At 37.8% G+C, this 26,158-nt stretch overlaps 1 protein-coding gene across 3 annotated transcripts in view; it reads left to right on the top strand.

Moving 5' to 3' along the window:
- PTPRJ (protein tyrosine phosphatase receptor type J) overlaps positions 1–26,158 on the top strand; it is a 94,687-nt gene that overhangs the window by 39,684 nt on the left and 28,845 nt on the right. For all 3 annotated transcript variants that reach the window (XM_032222163.1, XM_032222155.1, XM_032222147.1), the window contains exons 2-4: positions 19,076–19,094; positions 21,080–21,298; positions 25,531–25,797. In XM_032222163.1, coding sequence (XP_032078054.1) covers positions 19,076–19,094; positions 21,080–21,298; positions 25,531–25,797 — 505 coding nt within the window. The remainder of the gene's footprint in view (positions 1–19,075; positions 19,095–21,079; positions 21,299–25,530; positions 25,798–26,158) is intronic.

Here is a 26,158-nt window from a genome sequence, read left to right as displayed (position 1 = left end):
ATAAAATATTAAACAAGTAGAGTTGGAATGAAGGCAAATATATGTGTCCCTGGATAATATTGCAGGTCCAATCTGGGTTGGTCACTGGAAAGAGAGCTTTAGTTTTCTGAGCTTTCAGATTTGTGCTGCAGCCCATCTTCAGGAAACTTTTCTCTAGCAGAGTATGATAACAAAAGCTTAGGTCCAGTAATATAAGTTTCTCATGGTCAGTTAAAACTCTGGATGGAGCTAATTTGATATGAGAAGGTCCCACGAGACATTCAAATATCTGTGGTGGGTTTTGTTTTTGTTTTGCTTCTTTTGCAATTTTTCTTTTTATGGAAAGGGATGAACAGGGAACGATTTACAGAGGGAGGGAGAGAGAGAGAGAGAGAGAGAGATGCAAACACACCTCTTATTCTTAAAATAGCTTCTCTACATTGTATTTGGTAGCAGCTAATTAAAAATGTAGAGCCCCATTCACAGAATATTCTTTTTCAATGTAATGACATACTAAAGTTTTACTGAAAATGCCAGAAGTAGGGTAGTTTCTTATTCATTGCTTAAGAATGTTGCCTACACAAGTGCATTGGAAGTCAAACACAGCAATATATTGATTTATCCTTTTAAAAGTTCCTGTCATCAAGAAATCTTTTAGCTAGTTTGATTTATTTGAGAGTGGTGCCCAGTCTTGAGAGAAGGGAAATAATGAATTGTTCTGTTCATAAAGGTGCAGGAATGCTTTTCTTGAATAAGCGACTGACTCAAATAGCTGCTTAGAAGAGCATGCCAATGGTGTTGTTTTTCTAGACATAAAGGATTGTGGTTGCTGGTTAATCTAACAAGGTGTCTATTGCACCATGGTATGAATAGTGAATGAAAAAGAGGGTAACCCAAGAAATGGAAAAAGTAAAGAAGAGAATCAAGATCATGTGAAGTGTTAATACCGCTTTATAATGCTTTGGTAAGACCATACTTGGAATATTGCATACAGTTTTGGTTGTCACAATATAAAAAGGATGATGAGACTCTAGAAAGAGTGCAGAGAAGAACAACAAAAATCATTAGGCGACTGGAGGCTAAAAATATGAAGAATGGTTGCATGAATTGTGTATGTCTCATTTAATGAAAAGAAGAGGTGACATGATAATAGTGTTTCAATATCTAAGGAGCTGCCACAAAGAAGAGGGAGTCAAGCTACGGTATTCTCCAAAGCACCTGAAGGCTGGACAAGAAGCAATGGATAGAAATTAGCCAAGGAGAGAACGAACCCAGAACTAAGGAAAAATTTCCTGACAGTTAGAACAATTAATTGGTGGAACAGCTTGCTTGCAGAAGTTGTGGGTGCTCCATTGCTGGAGGTTTTTAAGAAGAGATTGGACAACCATTTGTCTGAAATGGTGTAGGGTTTCTTGCTTGAACAAGGGTTTGAACTACAAGACCTCCAAGGTCCCTTCCAATTCTGTTATTTTGTTGTTCTTCAACTTAATCACGATTCATTTATGAACTATTCAATGGCAGTGAAGAAAGAGACTGATGACTAGTTCTTGCAGTTATTATTGTTGCAACATCCCCAGTCACATGATCAATATTTGGGTGCTTGGCATGTATTTATGACAGTTGCATTGTGTCAGAGTCGTGACTATCATTCCTAACTTCCCAACCAGTATTTGACAAGCAAAGTCAATGGAGGAAGCTGGGTTTGCTTACAGTTGCATGATTCACCTAACTCCTGCTATGATTTGCTTATGAACCATGGCATAAAATCATAAAAACACCATCTTGCTTAGCAACAGAAATTATCATCCCGATTGTAACTATAAGTTGAGGACTACTTGTGTTCATTTCTAAGTGCTTAAGCTTCACAAAACAACTCAGAATACAGCTAAATTGGTGTGAAATGCAATTTAGATATAATCATATTCCCAGGGGAGGAGAGCAGTTTCTTGAATCTCTCTAGGTTCTAAGGCAAATACATCAGTATATGAATCGGTATTAGAGAGGCTCAGGAAGTAGAGAATCTTGATTCAAAACAAAACTTTTGAACGGTCTCAAAATTTAGTTTCCCTAAAAAAAGTTGTTGTGATGTGCTTCAGTTATACCATGACTGGGAATGTGGTATCAAAAACTGAGTAATAGTTATTCATAGACACTTAGGTGTAGTTAACACTACTCAATACATGAATTAAAGTACTTGTCAAGACAGGAAAATATACCTTAGGGAGCACTGTTATCTACTCCTAGGAGTGCTTGATTTATCTAGTTTGTTTCTGCTGTCACCTTCAGAGAGAGACTTCCTTCTGGTGCTTGATAGTCTCTACAGCAGGAATGGGCCACATGCGGCCCTGGACAGCTAGCAATGCAGCCCCTCAAGATAATAAAAAATATATAAAGTAAGTTTGTTATTTATATACATTGAATATTATGTATTTTATATGTGACTCAAGATAATTTGTCTTCACTCAATGTGGCTCAGGCAAGTCAAAAGGCTGGACAACCATGTTCTAGAGCAGGGGTGTCAAACGTGCGGCGTTACATTGTCATGTGATGCATCATGATTTCCCCCCTTTGCTAAAATGGGAGGGTGTGGCCAGTGCGTGACACATCCAGCCCGCAGCCCGCGAATTTGACACCCCTGTTCTATTTGAAACTGTAACCAAAATGAGTTAGTCCACCATAAAACAGGCAATTCAAACTATTCAGCAGGTTGAGACATATTTATCAATGTCTTGGGGGAAGATAGTTCTTTCTTGGTTGTCCCGAATTCTCCTATGCCCAGCCATTTCCAAATTGAAGATAAAGTTCAAAGCAACTTGAAAGAGATATATTTGTTTTCAGTCAAGATATTTCTAAACCACTTAACTGAGTTGTGTAGGTGTTAGCAGTACTGTACTCATTGAACAGTAGCGCAACCCCAAGACAAGGATACTTACCTGGCAGGGGAGACACCATGATCACTTAACTGAGTTACGTTTCTTGTCAGTAAACTTTCAAAGATAGATATAAAAGAATCAAGATTTAAAAAGTACTATACAACAAACATTACATCCAATATTAAGTTGATCCATTCTTTGGAGTGGACAACCATTATTATAATGTATTGGTAGGTCAAATATATTCACTATTGGCCTTTCTGACCCAATTTCTATACTGATGGAAGACACCTGTTCTGGTTTTTAAGGACATCTACCATGTAGTTAGACATAATGAAGTGATCTGCAGAACCGCCATTCCCTCTGTAAAACTGTGTTCAAGTAGATAATGCTGCATGTAGCAGGTAACTAGTTAAATAAAAAAAATGTATATGAAATATGGTGCATTGTTGCTTCATTCTGCTTTACCGAAATGCCATATTTTATGTTTTAAACATATCTCCATTCAGAAATCCTAGCAAGCTTACATAAAAGCAATAATAAACATAATAACATTATTAAAAACACATTATGCCAATACCTCTAAGGAACATAAAGATAATTCTCAGGTATTAAAATGTTCTATATGCGTAGGTCAGCAATAACGTTTTAACCTAATAATGAAAATAACTCAACATCATCTTCATTTGTAACTATATTTGGATTGAATTGGAGAGGATCAGAATAGAAAAGACCTTCATTAGCAAGCAAACACGATGTGTAATTCTCTCACAGTTGATGCATTCTAGTTCTATGTAAATTAATTTCTTGTGTTAGAAATGTAGTTTAACAGTGGACATATATGATCAGGGCTGGATTAGATCAAAGGTGAATCCAGGATTTAACTCCCATTGGTGGCTGATTATTTCCTGGTGGTGGACACATGAACAAGAAGTGACTAATATATGAGCATGCTCTTGCGCTCTTGTTTCTTAGCAACTGATATAGTTATGTGAACTCTGATACAGACCAGAAGTTTTTGTAGAAAATTCCACCGTTTACAGAGATTCCTTGTATTATTATTATTTTCAAATCTCCCATCATTCAGCTTGGAATTATGCCTGGGAAATTCCCTGTCCTAATATTTTTTGGGTGGGGGAGCTTTCTTAATACTTACATAATTTTATACACTTCTATACATGAAAGAATAAAACATTCTTTCATGTTTTATTATCGTACCATATCCTATGAAGACTATTGCTCCAGATCACTTTGATTACTTTTATTCTGTATCTTTTCTGCTGTGTAAATACTTTATATCAGTGATGGCAAACCTTTTTGGCACCGAGTGCCCAAAAGGTTGCACAGAAATGTTGCATACATGCATGTGCGCTCATCGGGGGCGCGCTCCAGAAGAACTGAACTTCCGGGTTCTAATGTGCATGTGCACCCAACCATCAGCTGGCCGGTGCGCATGTGCACACTGTTTTTTGGCAATTCCGTGCGTGCGAAGGGATTGCACTCTGGAAAAGCTGAACTTCCTGGTTCTGGTGCTCATGAACACCTGACAATCAGGTCTGTGCGCATCCGGTTTTCAGCACTGCCACATGCGCGAAGGACAGCTGATCATTGTGCGTGCATGCACGCCAGAAACCCGGAAGACAAACAGGCAAGGCTGTGCATACTGTGAGGCATGTCTTCACATGCCACTTTTGGCATGTGTGCCATAGGTTTTCCATCATGGCTCTGTATGCAGTGTAGCAATAAGATCTCTCTATAAAGGTGGGATTGCAGCAAAGCTCAGTGAAAGCCCAGATAAACATATCAACCTTATCCACATAGTTGTTGATACTTTCAAAGAATGGTACAAATATGTGAGAAAGGATTTGTTTTGGGAGAGATCACATCTGTACATACTGCAAATGAATAATATTATTAATTTAATGGTATTTATTTTTTAAAAAAAATAACTTTCAACATGGAAATTTAGGCAAGGAAGAGGAAGAGTCTGAACTAGATTAGAAAAACTCCTTGGATTCCTAGGCAAATATATATATGGACGTTTACTAGTATACTGGTCTGGAGTGGCTGGATTCACTTAACAACTGTGGCAAGAAATGTCATAAAATGGGGCAAAACTCACTTAACAAATGCCTCACTTAGCAACAGAAATGTTGGGCTCAATTGTGGTAATCAGACTACCTGTACTGCATTCTAACCACTGCACCACCATGGCTCTCAATTATGCAGGGAGACGCAGGAATCCCAGGTATGGATTGGGGTGCTATAGTGAGATGGGGGAGGAAGCTAGGCCGCACATGAGTCAGGGGAGGGCCGGCAGAAGTTGCATGCAAGTGAGGGATACTGCAGTAGAAAGAAAAGCTGGGACCAACTTACCATAGTGACTTGTGATTCCTGCTGGCATCTGCATTGACTTTGTTTATGGGAAACTGGCAGTGAAGGCTGCAAATGGTGATCGTTGCAACTGCCTGCGACAGAGCACACTCATAAGAGATTTTGTGAACACGAGGGTGCTGCAATGAACTTTGAAAGCTGATTGTACTACCATTTTTTCAGTACTATCATATATTTGAACAGTTGCTGAATGAATGGATGTAATCCAAGGACTACCTATAAACCTCTTACCAATAGCAGCCTTACAAATCACTTTTGCTTCACAAGACCTAATGGGAAGTAAGAATTATTAGAGTTGTCTTCTCATAAGTTGGCACCCTCCTGAAATGATGTGCTACGATCCATTTTTTATTATTATTAATAAAAATAAAATGTGTACATCGTCTGACTTCCAGTAATCGTAGCTAGGCTTGCTGGGGATATTAAAAATCTTAGTCCAGCATACTTGGAGTGTACTGATTTAAGGAACGCTAAAAAAATAATGTACTTTAACTTTGTAACCCTAAAAGTATTGCCATGTGTTTTTTGTATAAATTGGTTAGTTGGTGGTTTTTAATAAAGTAGATACTTTCAGAAGAAAATCAGGACAAGACAAAAACAATCTTCTCTGTCTTTTATGGCAGAAACCACAATAATAGAAAAAAAATGAAAAGTAATAAACTTATTCCACAGCAAAATTTTCTTTCATCTTTTTTTTAATGTTTTTTTACTACCCTGTTTCCCTGAAAATAAGGCCTTCCCAGATAATAAACCCAATCTGGCTTTTGAGCGCATGCACTAAAATAAGCCCTCCCCAAAAATATTGCAACACAGCAGCAGCCCTGAGATGACCATGCTTGCCACCTCCTGCACCTCAAAAATAATAAGACCTCCTCAAAAATAAGGCCAAGCCCTTATTTCATGGGTCAAAAGAAAATAAGACACTGTCTTATTTTCAGGGAAACACGGTAGTTGTTAAAGGACAAAGCAGAATGGTGCTTAAAAATTTGTGAATCTTTTTGAATGTTCAATATTTCTGCATAGATATGATCTAAAAACATGATCTGTTCTCCACACAAGTTGCAAATCCAACTAAATGAAACAAAAATATTATACTTGTTCATTGATTTGTTGAGGAAAATGATCCAAGGCTACATATTTGAGTGTGGTAAATGTATGTTAACCTTTGCTTTCAGTAACTGGTATGTTCCCCCTGGGCAGTAATAGCTGCAATTTATACATTTCCAATAATTGTGGATCAGTCCTGCACATTGGCTCAGAGGAATTTTAGCCCATTCCTCTTTGCCAAACAGCTGCAACTCAGGGGTATTGGCTGTCTTCCTCTGATGAATTGCCTTTTTAGGCCCTTCTTCCACATCATGTCTAAGGGGTTATTTAACATCAGGACTTCAGTTTGGCCATTTCAAAACATTAACTTTCTTCTGCTTTAATATCCTTTGGTTGTTCAATTTGTGTGCTTTGGGTTGTTGTCTTGATGCTTGATTTATTTTCTCATGAGCTTCAGTTCATGGATAGATACCATAGAATTCATAGTTTCATCAATGATAGCAAGCTTTTTCAGATCAGGGCAACAAGGCAAGCCAAAACCATAATATGATCATCATGTTTCACAGATGGGATATGATGCTTACGTTAGAATGCAGTTTTTGCCTTTCACCAAACATAATGCGTTTCTTTCAAGTCAAATGTCTATGGAGATTCTCAGTCATCCGGGTCATAGCTGTCCCAAAGGTGCTTTTTCAAGAGGCTGCAAAGTTCTTTTAGGGGAAAAAAGTGGTTTTCTCCTTGCAACCCTGCTATGCACACAATTTTTCAGTGTACTCCCAATTATGATGTCATGAACACTGACATTCCCAATGTAAGAGAGACTTTTAGCTCTATTGATGAACTTAAGTTCCTCCTGGAGTTCTTTGAGAGACCTCCCACATGTTTTGTTCTTGGCATGATCTTGGTTGGTTGATGATTCCTAGGGAGGATAACAATTGTGTTGAATTGCCTCCATTTGTACACAAACTGCTTAATAGTGAACTCCCTGGAAATAGTTTGATGGCCTTTCCAGCCTGGTGAGCATCAACAATTGTTTTTGAGAAGTCGTCAGAAATCTCCTTTGTTTTGTGCCATGACACACTTTTATATAGAGGGACACAGTGGTTCAGTAGCTAAGACGCTGAACTTGTTGATCAAAAGGTCAGCAGTTTAATGGTTTGAATCCCTAGCACCATGTAATGGAGTGAACTCATGTTACTTGTCCCACCTTCTGCCAGCCTAGTAGTTCAAAAGCATGTAAAAATGCAAGTAGAAAAATAGGGACCACCTTTGGTGGGAAGGTAACAGCATTCTGTGTGCCTTCGGTGTTTAGTCATGCTGGCTACATGCCCACAGAGACATCTTCGGATAGCACTGGCTCTTTGGCTTTGAAATGGAGATGAGCACCGCTCCCTAGACTTGGGAACGACTAGCACATACGTGCAAGGGGAACCTTTACCTTTATCAAACACTTTTATATAGATGTATTGTGAAGATCACACTTTGAAAGAATTCTGTTCTTTAAAAGAGGCAAGACCTTCTACATTCACACTTGATTATCATGCCATTGATTGAAACAGTCATAACATAGTTAGGCATAACATTCTAGGCAGTGAAATAACAAGCTGCAGGTATCTGCATAGACTGTAGGCATAATGGAGACTGTTTAATTCAGATTTTTCAGATAGGTAAGATAAATTAGTATTTCTTAGGAATATTCTTATAGATATTGCTCAAGAGAACTTAGAAGAAAAAGAATTAGATACATCTAATGCATTTTACAATCTCTGAATTGTGTAGGTTACTATGGGATCTTAATATAAGAAAGCCCCCAAAAAATGAATTAGTAAATAAACCAATGAAATAATTACTGTATAAACTGAGCAAAGAAATATTAAAATTGCAAAAAGGAAAAGATGACAACATCTTAAGCAAAATTATATAATGGTGAAGAGATTTAAAAGGAAAATAATAGATGATATAGATGAATAGATGAATATTTAGAGTAAAAGGTGCCTAAATCAATAGAACAACAAAAACAGATGGATCTTAGCGGTAAGAGAAATAATGGATGCCATAAAAATAGTAGGAAAAACTCCAGACCCTGGTGGACAACCTGCATTATACTACAAATATTTTGATAATAATTTGATACTGTCCTTACAAATAATAATGGACTCTGTTTTACCAAAAGAAATGAAGCAGCAAATATTGCTTTAATACACAAAGAACATTACTAAAAAATTACCATCAATATTAAACAATGGCTATACAAATATAGCAATTTTAGAAGAAAGCATGAAAGCTGTTATGAAATATTATATGAAAAGCATATATATATTATATGAAAAGCAGTGTGGATTTTTATTCAAAAAGACCACAGAGAGATAATACATGTAGTGATTGGATGAGAATTATGAAAAACCTAACGACCACAATCTGTCAAGAACCCATTCCTTTTGTTATCCAAATCCCACCAGTTGTTAGGCAACCACCTATCCTGATCCAAACCATTCTGATTTGATCCCTCCAAGCCCCAACCCTCAGTAAGGTAAGAAATGGCATCTTGTGCCTCCCCTTGAATCCCACCACCTTAGTGGTGGGATTCAAATTTTTTTACTACTTTCTGTGGGCGTGGCATGGGTTGGTAAGCGTGGCTTGGTGGGCGTGGCAGGGGAAGGATACTCTAAAATCACTATTCCCTCTCCATTCCAGGGGAAGGTTACTGCAAAATCGCCATTCCCTCCCGATCAGCTGGGACTCGGGAGGCAGAGAATAGATGGGGCTGGGCCAGTCAGAGGTGGTATTTACCAGTTCTCCGAACTACTCAAAATTTCCAATACTGGTTCTCCAGAACTGGTCAGAACCTGCTGAATACCACCTCTGCCTCACTTGTATATCTCACCCACCAACTTTTCTGCCATTTTGGCCCACCCATCTTAAGACTAGTTATTAGGAATAACTGTTTACTGTAGCAATTTAGTAAATGATAAGAATGAGGCACAGATGTGCAGATTTAGAAAAACATCCATAGTCCTGTAAGGATTATGTGAAATTATGGTTCACATAGTATTGTTAGCTATATTTAAAATATATTGGGGAATGAATTAGTTTGCCCATGAGCAAATAAACAGTGATTATTTTTTCTTCTTCCATAATTTATTCTGGATATAGTTAGCATTTGCTGTTGATATGTAAACCTGCATTCCATTTGGTGCTGAACTATTGCACAATTTAATCATGCAACTTGCTGATTCTTTAGTTCTGCTGCTAGATTGGGTGAGGTTATGGCCCCAGCTGTACGGCCTCCCTGATCTGCCTCCAAGATGGCTTTGTTAAAGGACATGAGCCTACTGCTGAGAAGGTAGAACCTGAAGCTGGATTAAGATGATCTAGTAGGGAAGAGGTGTTCTCATCCAGAACACTGTCAAAGCTCTCCATTGAAAACACCCCACATTTCTTCTCTGACCACTGGAGATAAAAAATATGCACCATATGATGATCATGATGTTACACACACTCTTAAAGCATATGTTTAAACTGAATTCTTTTAAGTAATTCAGTAATTTGGTTTTCATATGGTAAAATCTATGGCTTGTTTAATCAATTTTAGCCATGAATAACATACTAAATCAAAATTAAATAACATTATTCCTTAATTTAAATCTGTGAATCTAAGCCCTAGGTTTTCAGAATTCCCATTGAAATTGATTGTATTGTGTTTTTGAAGTTGTGCCTCGTTTTGCCTGCAACTGTGGTTGAATGGAGATTCTTTATATATAATAGTGTAATTTAATGTAACTCTGTAATATATGGTGGACAAAGTACCTGACAGTAGTAAACAAAGTAATAAATTGTGGGATAGACTAGAGTATGTGATTCACTAAAATGCCAAGGGTCAAATTTTATGGAAGAAGTTATGGTTATCAAACAGCTATCCTTAATTGTGTGTGTGTGTGTGTGTGTATGTATATGTATATGTATGTATGTTAATTGTGTGTGTGTGTGTGTATGTATATATGTATATGTGTATGTATGTATGTGTGTGTGTGTGTGTGTATGTGTGTGTGTGTGTGTGTGTATGTGTGTGTGTGTGTGTGTGTGTGTGTGTGTGTGTGTGTGTGTATATATATATATATATATATATATATATATATATATATATATATATATATATATATATATATATATATCTTTTATTTGATGAAATGAAACTTTACTTATCTCCAGAATGGGAAAATGGGATCTTCACTTTTTCAGCTATTTAATAGTGAAGAATGCGACATTGATCAAAGAAATAATCCTAGATTCTGTATTTGAAACACAATGCTTTAAAAATCTGTTGCCTAAAAAAAACAAAATATGAGATTCAGAGAAATCCCTGATTAGAATTTGTATGTAAGTAGATATAGTCCAATATTAGGACAGAATTATAGCTTTTGACAGTTTTAAGCAGGTAAAGTCTTCCTCTAGTTAAGCAAGCACAACTACCAGTGACTAGATAGAGACAACCATGTTATTGTTCATGCTGCTAAAATGCAGAAATAGTTATTGCTTTTCCTGTATGATTTTTTTTGACTTCTCAGTCTAGCTTTCAACTGTGGGATTTACTAGTGTTCTGTCATCCAACAATGCTGCATAGATTTTCAAATTTAGTCAAGGTCAACTAGATATAATATCACAATTTGTTTGTTTTGTTTGAAGCTCTGTATTTTCTGAAAAAAATTCAAGATTAAATCTGGGTTGGTCACTAGGATCTGGTGACCAACTCAGATTCAGTCTTGCAACATTAACCTGGGACTTGTACATTTGCCTTCATTTGTAATAGAATCTTCCTTCAGTGACATTTCAGAGATGCATCATAGTTTTTTCCTGCATATTCTAGACTAATACTAATCTATGGTTCCTGAACTTTGCTCACTGACCAAATTTTATTATACTTGGATTATGATTTGTATTCCAAGACACATGAAAGTGCTAAAAGTTTTCTTTTGTGCCGTTCCTCCAGCATTCTGGTACACCTGCCAATAGAAATCTTACTTTGTGTGTTGGATCAAGGTGGACTCACTGATTTGAGGAAAAGAACTAAATATGAGGACCATTTTCTTCGCCACTGCTTGTTAAGAAACTTCATATGTTTATTTGTCCAGTAGGCTGATCCTTTTTTTCATCAGACAACGACAAGTTTTCGTTTTGTAAAAATGTGCATGGCAAATGAGTAGGCAACCACTAATCCAGGTAAAATCGTCAGTTGTCATAAGGATTAAAGAACTTTCAGTGAGATTGTGCCTTACCACATAACACTTTACTCCATATGTTTCTGGGTAATTGAAGGGGAACCTCCAACCTAATAAAAAGCATCATATGCTGATGATTTTTTGCAAAGCTTTCAGGGGATTTCCTCTTCTTTTCTTGCTTCTTTGACTTTTTATGGTGTCTTCTCCTCTCTTCCTTCTTCAAATTATCCTGTAGAGCAGTGGTTCTCAACCTGTGGGTCGCAGGGACGTGCAGGCAGGGGAGGCAGAGCCTCACCACTGTCATCATGAAAAGAAAGAAAAAATGTAAAAGGAAAAAGGCTGAGCTAGTTGCTGCCAGAGTCACAGTGGATGACTCTGCTTAATGCTTAACTGTTTAAAAAAGCCTCTAAAAAAGTGCCCTCTACAGGAGGAGGCGGGAGAACAAGGTGCCTCATCTAGTCTGACTATATGATCACTCGAGCAGAGCTAAACAAGGGTTAAATGCTGAAAAATTCCTGATGTAATGAGGCACATTGTTCTCTTGCCTCTTGTAGAGGGCGTTTTTTAGAGGCTTTTTTAAACAGTTAAGCAGAGTCATCCACACGGTGACTCTGGCAGCAACTAGCTCAGCCTTTTTCTTTTTACATTTTTTTCTTTTCATGATGGCAGGCAAGAGCAGAGTTGAAATCCTCTCTGAAACAGCTGGAAAAAGTACGTGTGTGGGTCGGAGGGAGGGGGAGGAATTGAAACTTCATCCTCAAGTGTAGATCCCTCCCCAAGTGTAGTTTGATTGCATGCAGAGCTATGTTGCCTTTACACACACACACACACACACACACACACACACACCTGGATAAAAGCATATAAGCCCAGCTTCACTGATTACAAGTTTGAAAAGGCAACGTGGCTCCACCTGCAATCAAAGGCTCAGATCGGAAGACATCAGGGGAATGGGGGGAATGTATGGCAGAGGAGCTGCTTTCAAGCCATTGTAAAATATATTGAATCCAACTTCTGTGTTTGTGTTTGTTTGAGAGTGAGTGAGAGAGGGATCCAACTTCTCTGTGTGCCTGTGTCTGTTTGAGAGATGGGGGAGGGAAGGAGAGAGGGAGGAAGGGGGGAGGGAGAAGAAAAAGAATGAAGGAAAACTTTTTCACAAAGGAGAAAAACAAATGCTGTCACTTTAAATCGGAACTGAGCATGCCTGGCTGTGGAATTCTGGGAGTTGAAGTCCACAAGTCTAAAAAAATTTGAAACCCCTGTGTCAGTGCCTCACCATAAACCTCACCGCACGTCACTGGTGGGTCGGGACCCCTTTGGGGGTCAAATGACCCTTTCACAGGGGTTGCCTAAGACCATCAGAAAACACATATTTTTGATGGTCTTAGGAACCGAGACACCAATTTTATGGTTGGGGGTCACCACAACATCAGGAACTGTATTAAAGGGTAGGGCATTGGGAAGGCTATAGAGCTTCTGCTGGATTTTCTTTTCAACTTTATAGGCATATAGTTACACCCTTACCTTTCAACATTTATAGCTTGAATTTCCATATATTCTAAATTCTTGAGAGACATTTATGTAAATAAAAGTATAGCTATAAAACCACTTAGGCTTTGTTTCCTTTATAAGACAATTAACCCTTCTTTTCTCATATCTATCAGTATTGGTTTAAAACATGTTTGGAGGTTCCTCCTTTAAAAATTTGGGATCCATGTTGCTGACAGCAAATGGTCTCATTTCTTCGTGGTTTTTGGCTTTATGTTATCTGAGCTTAAAAAAAATATAGAAGTAAGAACTGTGTCACAAAGTGAGCTAAATCATATAAGAATCAGAAAATAGCATATGTTTGACCAGCTAGAAGGATACAAAGGATAACTTTGCAGATGAAATCGCAAAATTCTTTTAGTTTGTGGTGAGATGGGGATCTCACTACCATATAATTAGTACCTTTATTTCAGGTTTTACTAGCTTTACTTCATTATTCCAAGCTTCTTATGGAGCACCTTTTTATATAGTGCAAAAGATAATAGAGTGGTATTCACATAAACACAACTTTTAACAATAGGATCTGTGATGAATTTATAAACATGCACAAATGTCTATATTGTTATACATTAACATTTAAATATCACAAAAAATTTAAAATAAAGAATCACTGTATAACATCAATATATAAAATATACCCTACTTAAGATGATTAAAATAACTAAAAAAGGTAGAATTAAATTAAATTTCATAACCGCAGCATAAAGCGTCTGTTTTTAAAATACATCGAAAGATTTAGCCTAAGATTTTTCAAAGGGAGAATTTTAGGGACAGTTTTCTCTAGTAGCTACAACGTGAGTTCTAGTCCTGCCTTAATCATGAGAGCTGGCTGAGTTATTTGGATCGGTCATTCTCTCTCAGCCCAACTACCTTACTGTTGTACAGAAAGTGGGGAGGACGAAGACGTATTAGATATGTTTGCTTTGCTGCCTTGATTATTTGAAAAAATAATGAAGGCGGGAAATAAATAAATCAATAAAATTTTACCTCTCCAACTAAAGATAACCACTGAATCTAATTATCTAGCTGCACTTGGTTTTACTTCCATAGTCAGAAAGTGCTTACTTCCATATTTCATTCCAAGGCACCTTTGCAAAATACTTCATTTATCTTAGATTTTGCAAATTCTCAATAAGATAAACTAGCCTTTGATGCCCACGCAGTATCATCTGCCTCTGATGTCAGCCCTTTGTAAATTAAGACAACCTAACGTTAGAGGGATAGCCATTAGAGGTAGTCCTTGATTTACAACCAACTGAGCCCAAAAGTTCTGTTGCTAAGCAAGACAGTTGTTAAGTGAGTTTTGCCCCATTTTACAACCTTTTATGCTGCAGTAGTTAAGTGAATTACAGCAGTTGTTAAATTAGTAACACGGTTGTTAAGTGAATCTGGCTTCCCCATTAATTTGTCAGAAAGTCAAAAAAGGTGATCACAAGACCCTGGAACACTTCCACCCACATCATAAATACATGCCAGTTGCCAAGTGTCTGAAGTTTGATCATGTGACTCTGGTTGCGTGCAATGGTTGTAAATGTAAAAAAATGTGATATAAGTCACTTTTTCAAAGTGCGGTTGTAACTTTCAACAGTCACTAAATAAAGGGTGGTAAATCGACCTATATTCTACTGCTTCTTCTACTACCTGGATTCTGCATTGCTTTAAAGACTACATTGCTTCAATAAAAGTCCTGAAATGTCTTATGTTGACAAGAGTATGTATATTTGGTTATGGAGAGAAGAAAAATCAGAGTAAGAATTAATGGGAATGAATTAGAAGAAAGATACTTGGTGATTGGTTGTGTTGAAGCTTAGATCTACGCAAATTATCATGCTCTTTCAAAAAGAAGCATTAAAACTGCCTTGTATAAGTTAATAACTTACTAAACTTAGAAGAGACACTATAAACAAAGTAAGTTAATGCATATGTAAAGTATAGATTATGCAATGAAAATTACCACATAAAAGAATTTTCTGGACAAAATGTTCTTCCATTATAGTTTGGGAAGATAACATATAGCCTATGACAGCAGATAACTTTTTAAATCACTTTAAATGCTAGATGCTTGCAAGTGGCACTAAAAATACTGTCTTGCAACACTCTTCTTAACTATTACGAGGTTATGGAAAGCTACTGTAGGAAGGAAGATGTTGGGGACAATTTTCCTGTGAAAATACACAAGTACAAAGCAGAATATCACGCAATACTTTGACTACTATAATATCGGACCTATTTTATCTCAGTTCCCTATCCTTTCTATTGATTTCCCCCCTTCCACCTACCCACCCAGTTAATTTACGAGTGCAGCCTAGATAGGTTTGAAGCTCCTTCCTTATTAATCCGGTCTCTGGAGGTGGAAGGTACATTTTGTAGAGGAGGCAGTCATTCTTAGACATGACAGAAAGTTCACAGTCACCTCACCCTTCCACCCACAAATCAGAGGTGACATTGTTTTGAAGTCACTGAAGACTTCTAGTAGGAGTAACTGGAAAAGAACACTGTGGCTGTGCCCGTACAACATGGTAAAATGAAATTGAGTGCAGGTTTTCTTCGTATATCTAATGCACCGTGCCACAAATAAGCACATATTATGACTTACAATAAGGACTAATTTACAAAACATGATGAAGTAAAAGGCTGACCTTACAGAACACACAGAATCACAAACTACGTAATCCAGTTTAACCTTGTTTGGTATACTGTGCAAAACCAGAATCCCCCCCCCCACCCACACACACACAGTACTTTATATGCAAAGTACTGGTAGTCTTGAGTTATGATTGTAATGGAGCCTACACATTATGGTCACAATTCATGATAGTCATTCAGATCACCCATGTGATCATCTTGAATAATGGGCCCCACAACTGCTCTCCCAATATACTAGTGAAGCAGAGCAAGAGCAGGGGAGACCCTGTGAGGCCTAATCAGATCTAGGCTTGCCTGTCTCAGGCCTTCCTGGGTGGCTGAGCGTTGAGTTGGGAGCGGGACTAAGGCCTGTAGGGACCTGGTGAGGTGGTACGGGTGGGGGAGATAGGCATGGGTTAGGTGCTGCAGTGTCCCAGTGATTGGTGCAATGTTGAATGACCATAGGGGTGCTACAGTAGAAACCAGAAACTTTGAAACCAGATGATAAGTAGCTTTGTGTGTGGTGGAGTCTATCGTAACTTCAAATTGTCACTAAGTGACTGGGGAGGAGGACTACCTGTATTAAAAGTGGTTAATAACTTTTAAAAAAATGGTGCTAGAGGCATAGTTCCTATCCTTTCAAATACAGTGATGTTTAGATACTGGTTAATTGTTTCTGGGAGGCACAAGAAGCATTAAAAGCAGCCGGTACCAAACAAACCACATGACTCGAAGACCTCCAAGGTCCCTTCCAACTCTGCTATTGTATTGTATTACTAATGCTTGACCTTGGTTTTGGCAGAAAGGGTAGGTAGTAAGTCAATAAGGCAACTGATAAGTTTCTAGCTTGCACGTTGATTATCAAAAAAATAAATAAATACCTGGATAAAATTTTTGCATCAAAATGCATTGAGTAACAAATTCAACAAGTTTTCAAAGCAGTAGAGTATCGAGGTACCACTGTATAATCATCTTTAAGAGAGCAAAATACTGTGCAAAAGTTAGGTATTTTAATTTAAAAATGACAAATCGGAAGAGCTAAACAAAGATTTTAAAAAATAAGCCTACCTGTGTGACTTTTTCATTTATATAGACGAAGATTGGGTTTAACGTCCTGATATAGGCAAAACTAACCACCTTCTTAAGCAAATCATTAGATTATATCAGAAATCTGAAGGCTGATGAGAGCTGATAAGAAAGCATCTTGTTTGTTGATATATAAAATGTGACATTTTCTGATCCCTGGCAAGTGATAGAGTTTATTATATTTATATTCTTCTATTTATTGCTTTAAAATGAAAAGCCAAGATAAAAGTGGTAAATTGAATGTGTAAATCAGTGATTTCAAAATTCAAGCCATGTGTATGAGGGATTTTGGAGTTGGAGATAAGATTTAACTTTGCAATGTTTATGCAATAAATTCCAGAAGTTAATCAAAGTTGAATAAAATGCATTGCAGAAAAGGAAAGAAGTCAATGATGATCCCCTTTTAATGAAAGAGAAAGGCAATCTAGAAATGTGTCAATACTAAGTTTCTTAATTTGTTTTCAGTGCATTTATGGTTTTATTCTGACCTCTTGTGGTGTTCTATCAGTATTACATAAGATAATTTCCAGTGTCTTGTGTGCCTTATGAAATATGAATGATACTATTAATATCTTTGAAAATTGCATAGATAGATGGATCATTCTCTTTAACACATTACCTTATGGAAGCAGGAATTAAATCAAATGTGAAAGTAATTTTTCAACAGAAAATACAGATTGTGGAAAAGCAGATTAATTTGTCAATGTTTAGATAAGTTTAAGAATGTTAAAACCCTTATATAAAGAACTCCCAGCCTTTCAATACTCTTGCAGAATCTGTAATCTTTCTGAGTTAGAATTTAAAAGAAGTAGTAAAACTGCCAAACACCCAATTTATATAAGACCAGAAATTATGGACTTTTTAAATGTATTTGCAGTACTTTGCTTAGCTTTATAAACTCTGAGTTTTGTTATGAGGCCCTGAATGACCTTTGCATTCATGGACTTCAGGCTGGGCTGGGAATTGTAGGTGTCACTATTTATACTTGTGTATACATAGTGTTATCTGGAACCAGGGGTGGGTTATTGTACTGGGTGGTACTGGTTTGCTAAGCGCACGCTGCTCGCTTCAAACTGGGCCAAACCAGGAGCAGCCCACCTCTGTCTGGACCCAGACTATCCTTTCTAAAGAAAGAGAAATGGAGAGCTATCTTCACAGTTTAGATCAGGGGTGTCAAACTCAAGGCCTGCAGACTGGATCCAGCTTGCGGGGTGCTTAGATCTGGCCCATGGGGCCACCCTGGAAACTCTGCCTCTGCCCACAAAAGCAGAGCTCGGGAAAGACTACACACAGCTCCTTTTTCACTGGCAGAGGGTTGCAGGAGGCCGTCGCAGCCAGAAACAGAGCTCGGGAGTCCATTTTTGCTGGCACAGCACTCGGGCCACCACAGGCACCCCTGATACAACTGACGTCAAGTTGGCCACGCCTTCTCAGCCCCCTGAGGTCAAACACAACCCTGATGTGGCCCTCAATGAAATCGAGTTTGACACCCCTGGTTCAGATCATACAGAGACAAGTTTTGTGTTCAATGTAAATTGATTTCTAATTCTAGAATTTATAGCTAATATGTATTCCTACCACTTGATAATCAGATGAAATTTTTGTTTACAATACAGGTAGTTCTTTCTTATTGACTTGTTCAGTGACTATTCAGTTACAATGGCCCTGAAAAAATGAGACTTATGACTGAAGTTGCAGTGTCCCCATAATCACATGATTGCAATTTGGGTGCTTGACAACCCACATATATTTACTATGGCTACAGTGTCCCAAAGCTGTGTAATCACCATTTGCACTGTTTCCTGTTGGCTTTTATCAAGCAAAGTCAATGAGAAAGCTAGTAGAAAGTCACGAGTCACAGTTGTGTGACATCGCATTTAATCACCCACACTTAATTGGTTTAATAACCACAGCTGGAATTGATGTCATAAATCAGGGCTGTCAGGTGACATCACGGTTAATGATCACACTGCTTAGTGACAGAGTTTCTGGTTCCTATTGCAGTCAGTAAGTGAGGATTATCTATATTGGATGGTTTCAGTTAACACTATTCAGTAACCTTCAGCCATTTGATGGAATAGAATTACATTTTACATTTGCAGCTAATAAGTTCACTGGATGTCACTCAAAGGGAAGCATATTAAATTTGAATCTGGAACAATATATTTTTAAATTTGACTGGTGTGTGAGAACTATAACATTGTTATAATATTGATACAGAGATATACAGTACAACTAGTACGAGTGTAAGCCATTGTATACAGATTCCAAATATTCTAACACTATGTATAATTTCTTGTTTTACAGGTAAAAGCCACTGCTGCATGTAAGTACTATGCTGTTATATATCTCATTTTCAGTATTATGCTTAAAGGTTTTCCCAGAATCAACACTGATGATTCTGTATTTGTATAAATACTTAAAACCACATGCTTCTATAAAAAATCTAGGAAAGATGATTGTATTTAACCTATAATTTGAAATACACTGCTTTTCACAATGACAAGTTTATTGAATGTTGAAAGGATAAGATTATACAGAGGTAGATGGTGACCAGGCTTATATAGCATGCTAAGCTCTGATTAAGCATGTTTGTTAAAATAAACTACAGGTAGTCCTCAACTTACAACTGCAATTGAGCCTACAATTTATGTTGCTAAGCAAGGCAGTTGTTAAGTGAGTTTTGCCCATTTTATAATCTTTCCTGCCACAGTTGTTAAGTGCATTGCTACCAGTGGTGGGTTCTGGATCCCAATGCAACTGGTATGGTTGCAATGGGGCCCAGCGTCCACCACATGAACATGTACAGCACATGCGCACACCCCGCGCAGTGCACACTTGTGTACTTGCTTCTTCCAGTGCCCCCATGAGCCTCTGCGACACTCCAGCTGCTCGGTGGAGTGTCGCGCAGGCGCCATGCGCTCCGTGCACTTGCGCAGAAGCACCGAAGAGCTCAAATACAGGTAAGGAGCTTGGGCGGGTGGGCTCTCTGGAGCACCGTACTGAAATGGCACCCGGTGCTCCGGGCAGGCATCAGTACTCCCATACCAGGGCATACCGCCTGCAACCCACCACTGATCAATACAGTTGTTAAATTAGTAACACGGTCATTAAATGAATCTGCCTTCCCCATTGATTTTGCTTGTCAGGAGGTCACAAAAGGTGATCCCATGTCCCTGGGACATTGCAGCTGTCATAAATACGAACCAATTGCCAAGCATCTGAATTTTGATCTCATGACCATGGAAATGCTGCAACAGTCATAAGTGTGAAAAATGATCAGTGCCGTTAAAACTTTGAACAATCACTAAATAAGTGGTTGTAAGTCGAAAACTACTGTACAGTTGATTGGGTTCACACACACTAAATAAATCATATTTGTGAATCTTAATACACTGGCTTTGTTCTACCTAAACCAGACTTTCACTATCTGAAATCGAGGTGGCGCAGTGGTTAAGGTGCAGTACTGCAGGCCACTTCAGCTGACTGTTATCTGCAGTTCAGCGGTTCTAATCTTACCGGCTCAAGGTTGACTCAGCCTTCCATACTTCCGAGGTGGGTGAAATGAGGACCCAGACTGTGGGGGCGATATGCTGACTCTGTACACTTAGAGAAGGCTGAAAGCCCTATGAAGCGGTATATAAGTCTAACTGCTATTGCTATTGCTATGAAGCAGTGGGATATCCATGAGGGTGCAGCATACCCTATTCACCCATTCTTTGCATTATATCCTTTGAAAACAGTCTAGTGAAAAATGCATTAATAATCCATCAGTACTAAAGTAAAGGTAAAGGTTTTCCTTGCACATATGTGCTAGTCATTCCCAACTCTAGGGGGCGGTGCTCATCTCTATTTCAAAGCCAAAGAGCCAGCGCTGTCCGAAGATGTCTCCATGGTCATGTGGCTGCCATGACTAAACACCGAAAGTGCACAGAATACTGTTACCTTCCCACCAAAAGTGGTCCCTATTTTTCTGCTTGCATTTTTACATGCTTTCGAACTGCTAGGTTGGCAGAAGCTAGAACAAGTAACAGGAGCTCATTCCATTACGCGACGCTAGGGATTCAAACTGCTGACCTTTCTGATCAACAAACTCAGGGTCTTAGCCACTGAGCCACCGTGTCCCATCAGTGCAATATGCTTCCTAATCTTCACAGCATCAACTCTTGTTCAATTCATGATATCTGAACCATGTATAAATTATAAACTGTTTCCCCCACCAATTAATAAAGAATAAAAACTAAATAATGTTGCAGTGTGTTACAAAGTTCTGGTTATTTAAAAATATCTTTTTCTTTTTTTCCTGTGTAGGTAAACCTGAATGCAGTTCCTTAAAAAATATAACAGTAACAAATACAACAATAAGTGTCCAGTTAAACAACAACTTTACAATAACAAATGTAACTTTTCAAAATAAAACAGATGTGGGTCTTTTTAAGAATGATTTAATATCTGAACTTTATCCTGGTTTTCTGTATATTGTCCATTTCAATAATACTGAGGAAAGTTGCTGCAAACATATTTTTACAAGTAAGTAATGGATTAGAAATTCCACAAAAATAGTTTTCAAGATCATTCTGATAGAATTGGCATTGTTACATTTTAAGATGAGAGGGGGGAAAATGTATATTAGATGTTGGAAGGAAAATTCATCTGGTTCAGTTCCAAGCTGGGAAAAAGATGCTGAAAATAACAAAGAGACTGATTGGAAGGAAAGATTCTGTTTATTGGTGAACAGAACCACGAGTGTTTGTGGTTCTGGGGCAGTTGATCCAGAATTACATGCGGTTGGTGGTTCTGCTTCATCAATAAAGGGAATCTTTCTTTCCAATCAACCTCCATTTTATTCCTAGCTTGGAACTGGACCTGGATTTTGCTTCCAACATAGGTAACTTGAGCTCATTCAAATGAAGTAATATTTAGCTCATGATTAAGAGATCACAGCTTCCCGCACCCCCACCCCCAGAACTAGGTGTAGCCAATGAGAAAATGAAGCCTGGATTTAATTTTGTCAGTTTTGCCTTATATCAGACTTCCTTTGGCTATCTATACAAGAAACTAATAAATTAAGACTTGCAAAGATACAAGATTTTTGATAAGTAGATACCTTGTAGCAAAGTTCATGAAGCCATTGTGAAATAATTCCAGGAACTAGATTTTAAGTGCAAGCTTTATTTATAATGTAATCAAAGTTCAGATTTTTCTATCTTTTCCTCTGCTTACATGTTTTAATCAGATAAGACATTCTTTGGAGTCCTTGGTACTCTCAGAGAGCACTTTTCAAGCCTGAGCTACATATATTCTCTCCTACTGGAAAGTTATTTTCTTTTGGGTGGGAGAAACAGTTTCTACTTGTTTGATACTAGCTTGATCTAGTATCCGTCTAGTTGCTTCTGACTGTGTGAGAAGTGATTCTCATAGTTAACATTTGCCAAAGGAAGGTTTTGAATGAACAGTTATACCTGGTTTTGTCATGAAAACTAAGTTCTAGCACACAGGTGATACAGCAAACCAGAATCCATCTACTTACACCAACTGCCTCCCACCTACAATATCTGTTAATACAACCATCCATTAGCTGTTTCTTTTCAGGTTGTCGTGTGTTCTAAATCAGTGGGTCTCAACCTTCCTAATGCCGCGACCCTTTAATACAGTTCCTCATGTTGTGGTGACTCCCAATCATAAAATTATTTTATGTTTTCCATATTTTGTTTTGAAAATATATGTTTTCCGATGGTCTTAGGCGACCCCTGTGAAAGGGCTGTTCGACCCCCCAAAGGGGTCCCGACCCACAGATTGAGAACCACTGTTCTAAATAGACTGCAATGATCACTTCCAAGGATTTTGTTGTGCAAAGTGTAGAGCTTTTATTCTCTATCCCCCAATAGTTTGGCTCAGAAACTTCTGCTGGCAGAAGGATCTCTCATTCTCTTCCCCTTAATAGTTCTTAATTATGAGAGATAGGGGACTCTTCCAGAAGAAGCCCCATCTCTAAGAAACAGTTAAGTAGTGATGAGTAACCATTGGAAGACGTGAAAGACTAGCTCAGTGATAGATCATCATGAAGCAAATATGAGTTGACACCCATTTGTCTTCTCATGAGGAAAACTCTAAGGGGAACAGCTTGGGCAATCTCGAGTCCTTTCTCTATCCAGGGAGTGTCAAAGTAGCCAGTCTCCTTCGAGGCTTCCTCTTTGTGGTTGCAGACATTAGCTCCACTTTCCACAGAACCATCTTCAGCCCACCATCTTCCCCGGAAGTTCAGAAGCAAACAGATTTTCCATTATTAAAGAAGGGGCAGATGGAAACCTCTCTTCCCATTCAACAAGATCTTGTGCAGGGTTTAAAAATGTGCAAGAATTTAAATCTTGATGTCATAGTAAATAGGGATTGCATTTGATACATAGTAGTTGCTGGCATTCTTCCATAAAGAGTTTATTATCATATTTCCAATATGTCACGGTAACAGGAGCCTCATAGATTAATTCGTTACATTTTTGCTGCACTACTTAAAAACAAGCCTTATCTCGAGACTGGTTGTATAGCGATGTAGACTGTAAATTACATTTTCTTTCTTTTCTTATAAGAATATAATTGCATGCCACAGGATAGGGTTTCAGCTTGATACTTTCAGATAAAGAAATAATTAAGTTTTGCTAGTATATCTTCCTTATTAATAAATCCTAGTATTAGTGTTGTAGCATTTGTTTAATACATTCTGCTTCTAAAGTCTTAATATGGGTGATAAAATGGCCATGCCATTTTTAAATTGTAATAATATTAAGCATCCTTTTGATTGTCGTACCTTAAAATGGTACCACAGTATTAGAAACAATTTGAAGCAATAGATCAATTAATCAATGAAACAACTTGCCTCCAGAATTTGTGAATACCCTTAACACTGGACATTTTAAAGATGTTGGATATCTATTTGTCTGAAGTGGTGTAAGGTTTCCTGCCTAAACAGGGGGCTGGACTAGAAGACCTTCAAGGTCCCTTCCAACTTTGTTATTCTATTCTATTCTAAATGGTGAAAAAGAGAAGATGTATAGAGTAACAAATCGTAATCTGGGTTAGTAATACTTAATGGTATGATAAAATTTTAATTCTCTGATCAAAGAAAATTGTCTTCTGTTTCTTAAACAGAGCCAAATCCTGTTCATAGTATTCATGCTGAAAATATCACCAACACAACACTGAACTTAAGTTGGAAAAATGATGATAAAAATGCACCCAGTTACACTTATCAAATAGTTATTGATGGACATGGTGATCTTCGTAATAAAAGTTCTAATAAATTGAGTGAGCCAATTTACTAACTTGAAAATCTGGGTGCGTCTTATACACTGAATAGAGCATTTTTTGTCTCCTGAAGCCCCGCCCCTTCACCAAAATGGCCGTGCATACCCTTATGGAGGCTTTCAGAGAGCTCCTGGGGGCTGGGGAGGGCAGAAATAAACGAAAAACGGGCCATTTTTTTGTCCCCCCCATCCCCCAGCAGCAATCTATAAGCCTCCATAAGGCTATGCATGTAAAAAAAATTGGCAAAAAATGGACCTGTTTTTTGCTCGTCATACAGATTTGAAATATATTCATTACAGATACAGATTTGAAATATATTCATTAGTAGATGAAGGCAACACTAAAGGAAACCCAAATGAAACAGTTGTTCATACCAGTAAGTACACTTAATTAAGTGAATTAATTGAAGTACTGTATTTTTCGGAGTATAAGATGCACCTTTTTCCTCAAAAAAAGAGGCTGAAAATCTGGGTGCGTCTTATACACTGAATAGAGCATTTTTTGTCTCCTGAAGCCCTGCCCCTTCACCAAAATGGCCGTGCATACCCTTATGGAGGCTTTCAGAGAGCTCCTGGGGGCTGGGGAGGGCAGAAATAAATGAAAAACGGGCCGTTTTTTTGTCCCCCCATCCCCCAGCAGCAATCTATAAGCCTCCATAAGGCTATGCATGTAAAAAAAATTGGCAAAAAATGGGCCTGTTTTTTGCTCGTTCCCCCCCCCCGCGAACACTCTGCAAGCTCCCCCCCCCCCTGGCTATTTATGCCTTTTTTAAAAAAACGGGCACGTTTTAGTGAAAAACGAGCTGTTTTGGGGATGTTTGCAGAGTGCAAAAACTTTTTTTTCCCTTTCAGAAAGCTCTTTAGTTAAAGTGATTGATGAGAATTAGATTGATCAAGTGCTGTGCAAGCAGAAACAAAGTCTTAGGTGCTGCAGATTGTCAGTGATTTCATTCTCCAGCACATGGACAAATAGACCTGGAAACATATACCTACCTACCTACCTACTCTCTCACTCTCTACCTACCTACTGTATTTATCTCTCTCTCTCTCTCTCTCTCTCTCCCTCTCTCTCTCGCCCTCCCTCCCTCTCTCCCTCTGTCTCTCCCTCTACATCCCTACCTTCTCACTCACTCACCCTCCCTCCCTTCCTCTACCTACCTACCTACCTACTTTTTTAAAAAAAAAAAGCCTCTTCAAAACCTTGGTGCGTCTTATACTCTGATGCATCTTATGCTCCGAAAAATATGGTAGTTAATTGTTATGGCTATTAAATGAGCTTTAACCATTATTATATCACTCTCCTTTTTCACCATCTAAAACTAAATGTAAACTCTTTATGTACATAAGTATATAATTAATTTCATTAATTTCAGGTGTGCTTGGATTCTTGTTAACATTTTATGTACTACATCAATATATTTTTAATTTATTTACTGGTAAAAGTTTTTTTTTTTTCCACAGAACCCAGTCCAGTTTCTAGCATCCACGTTAACCATCTCAATTCCACATCAATAATTCTGACTTGGAAGAATGAAGATGAAAATGCTTTGACCTATATTTACAAAATACTTAACAAAGGACCTGGTTTTGTTAATGATACATTTTCTGATACTGGAAATATAACAGTCAGTAATTTGCAACCTGGAACATTATATAGCTTTGAAATAGCGGCACAAATAAATGGGAGCAGTATAACAGGAGACACACAAGAAATAAGTCTTTATACAAGTAAGTACATTAAATTAACAATGCAGTTAGCTTGATTCTTACTTGGATATTTTTATTTTGTTTAATTTTTACATATGTTAAATCTAGGTTACAATAGTAATATTTTGGGTTTTTTGGTAAAACGAGCCCACTCCTTTCTTTTTTAGAAAAAACAACATTCCATTTTTGGCATTTTATTTGTAAATGTTAATGCCACAAAAGTGGATTTATCTTGGAGGAGTATCTTGTGCTTCTTACTGGCTTGCCACACCAGGCCTAATCCTATCATAATAAATCTCAGGTATTGGGTTGAGTGAGCTTAGAATTTTCTGTATAGTTGATACTATTGTAGCACTAGGGTAGTAATAATTGGAAAAAAATT

Source organism: Thamnophis elegans, chromosome 1 (genome assembly GCF_009769535.1).
Source record: "Thamnophis elegans isolate rThaEle1 chromosome 1, rThaEle1.pri, whole genome shotgun sequence".
Classification (NCBI taxonomy): domain Eukaryota; kingdom Metazoa; phylum Chordata; class Lepidosauria; order Squamata; family Colubridae; genus Thamnophis; species Thamnophis elegans.
Note: the sequence above shows the minus strand (reverse complement) of the source record. Positions and strands in the feature narration are given on the sequence as shown.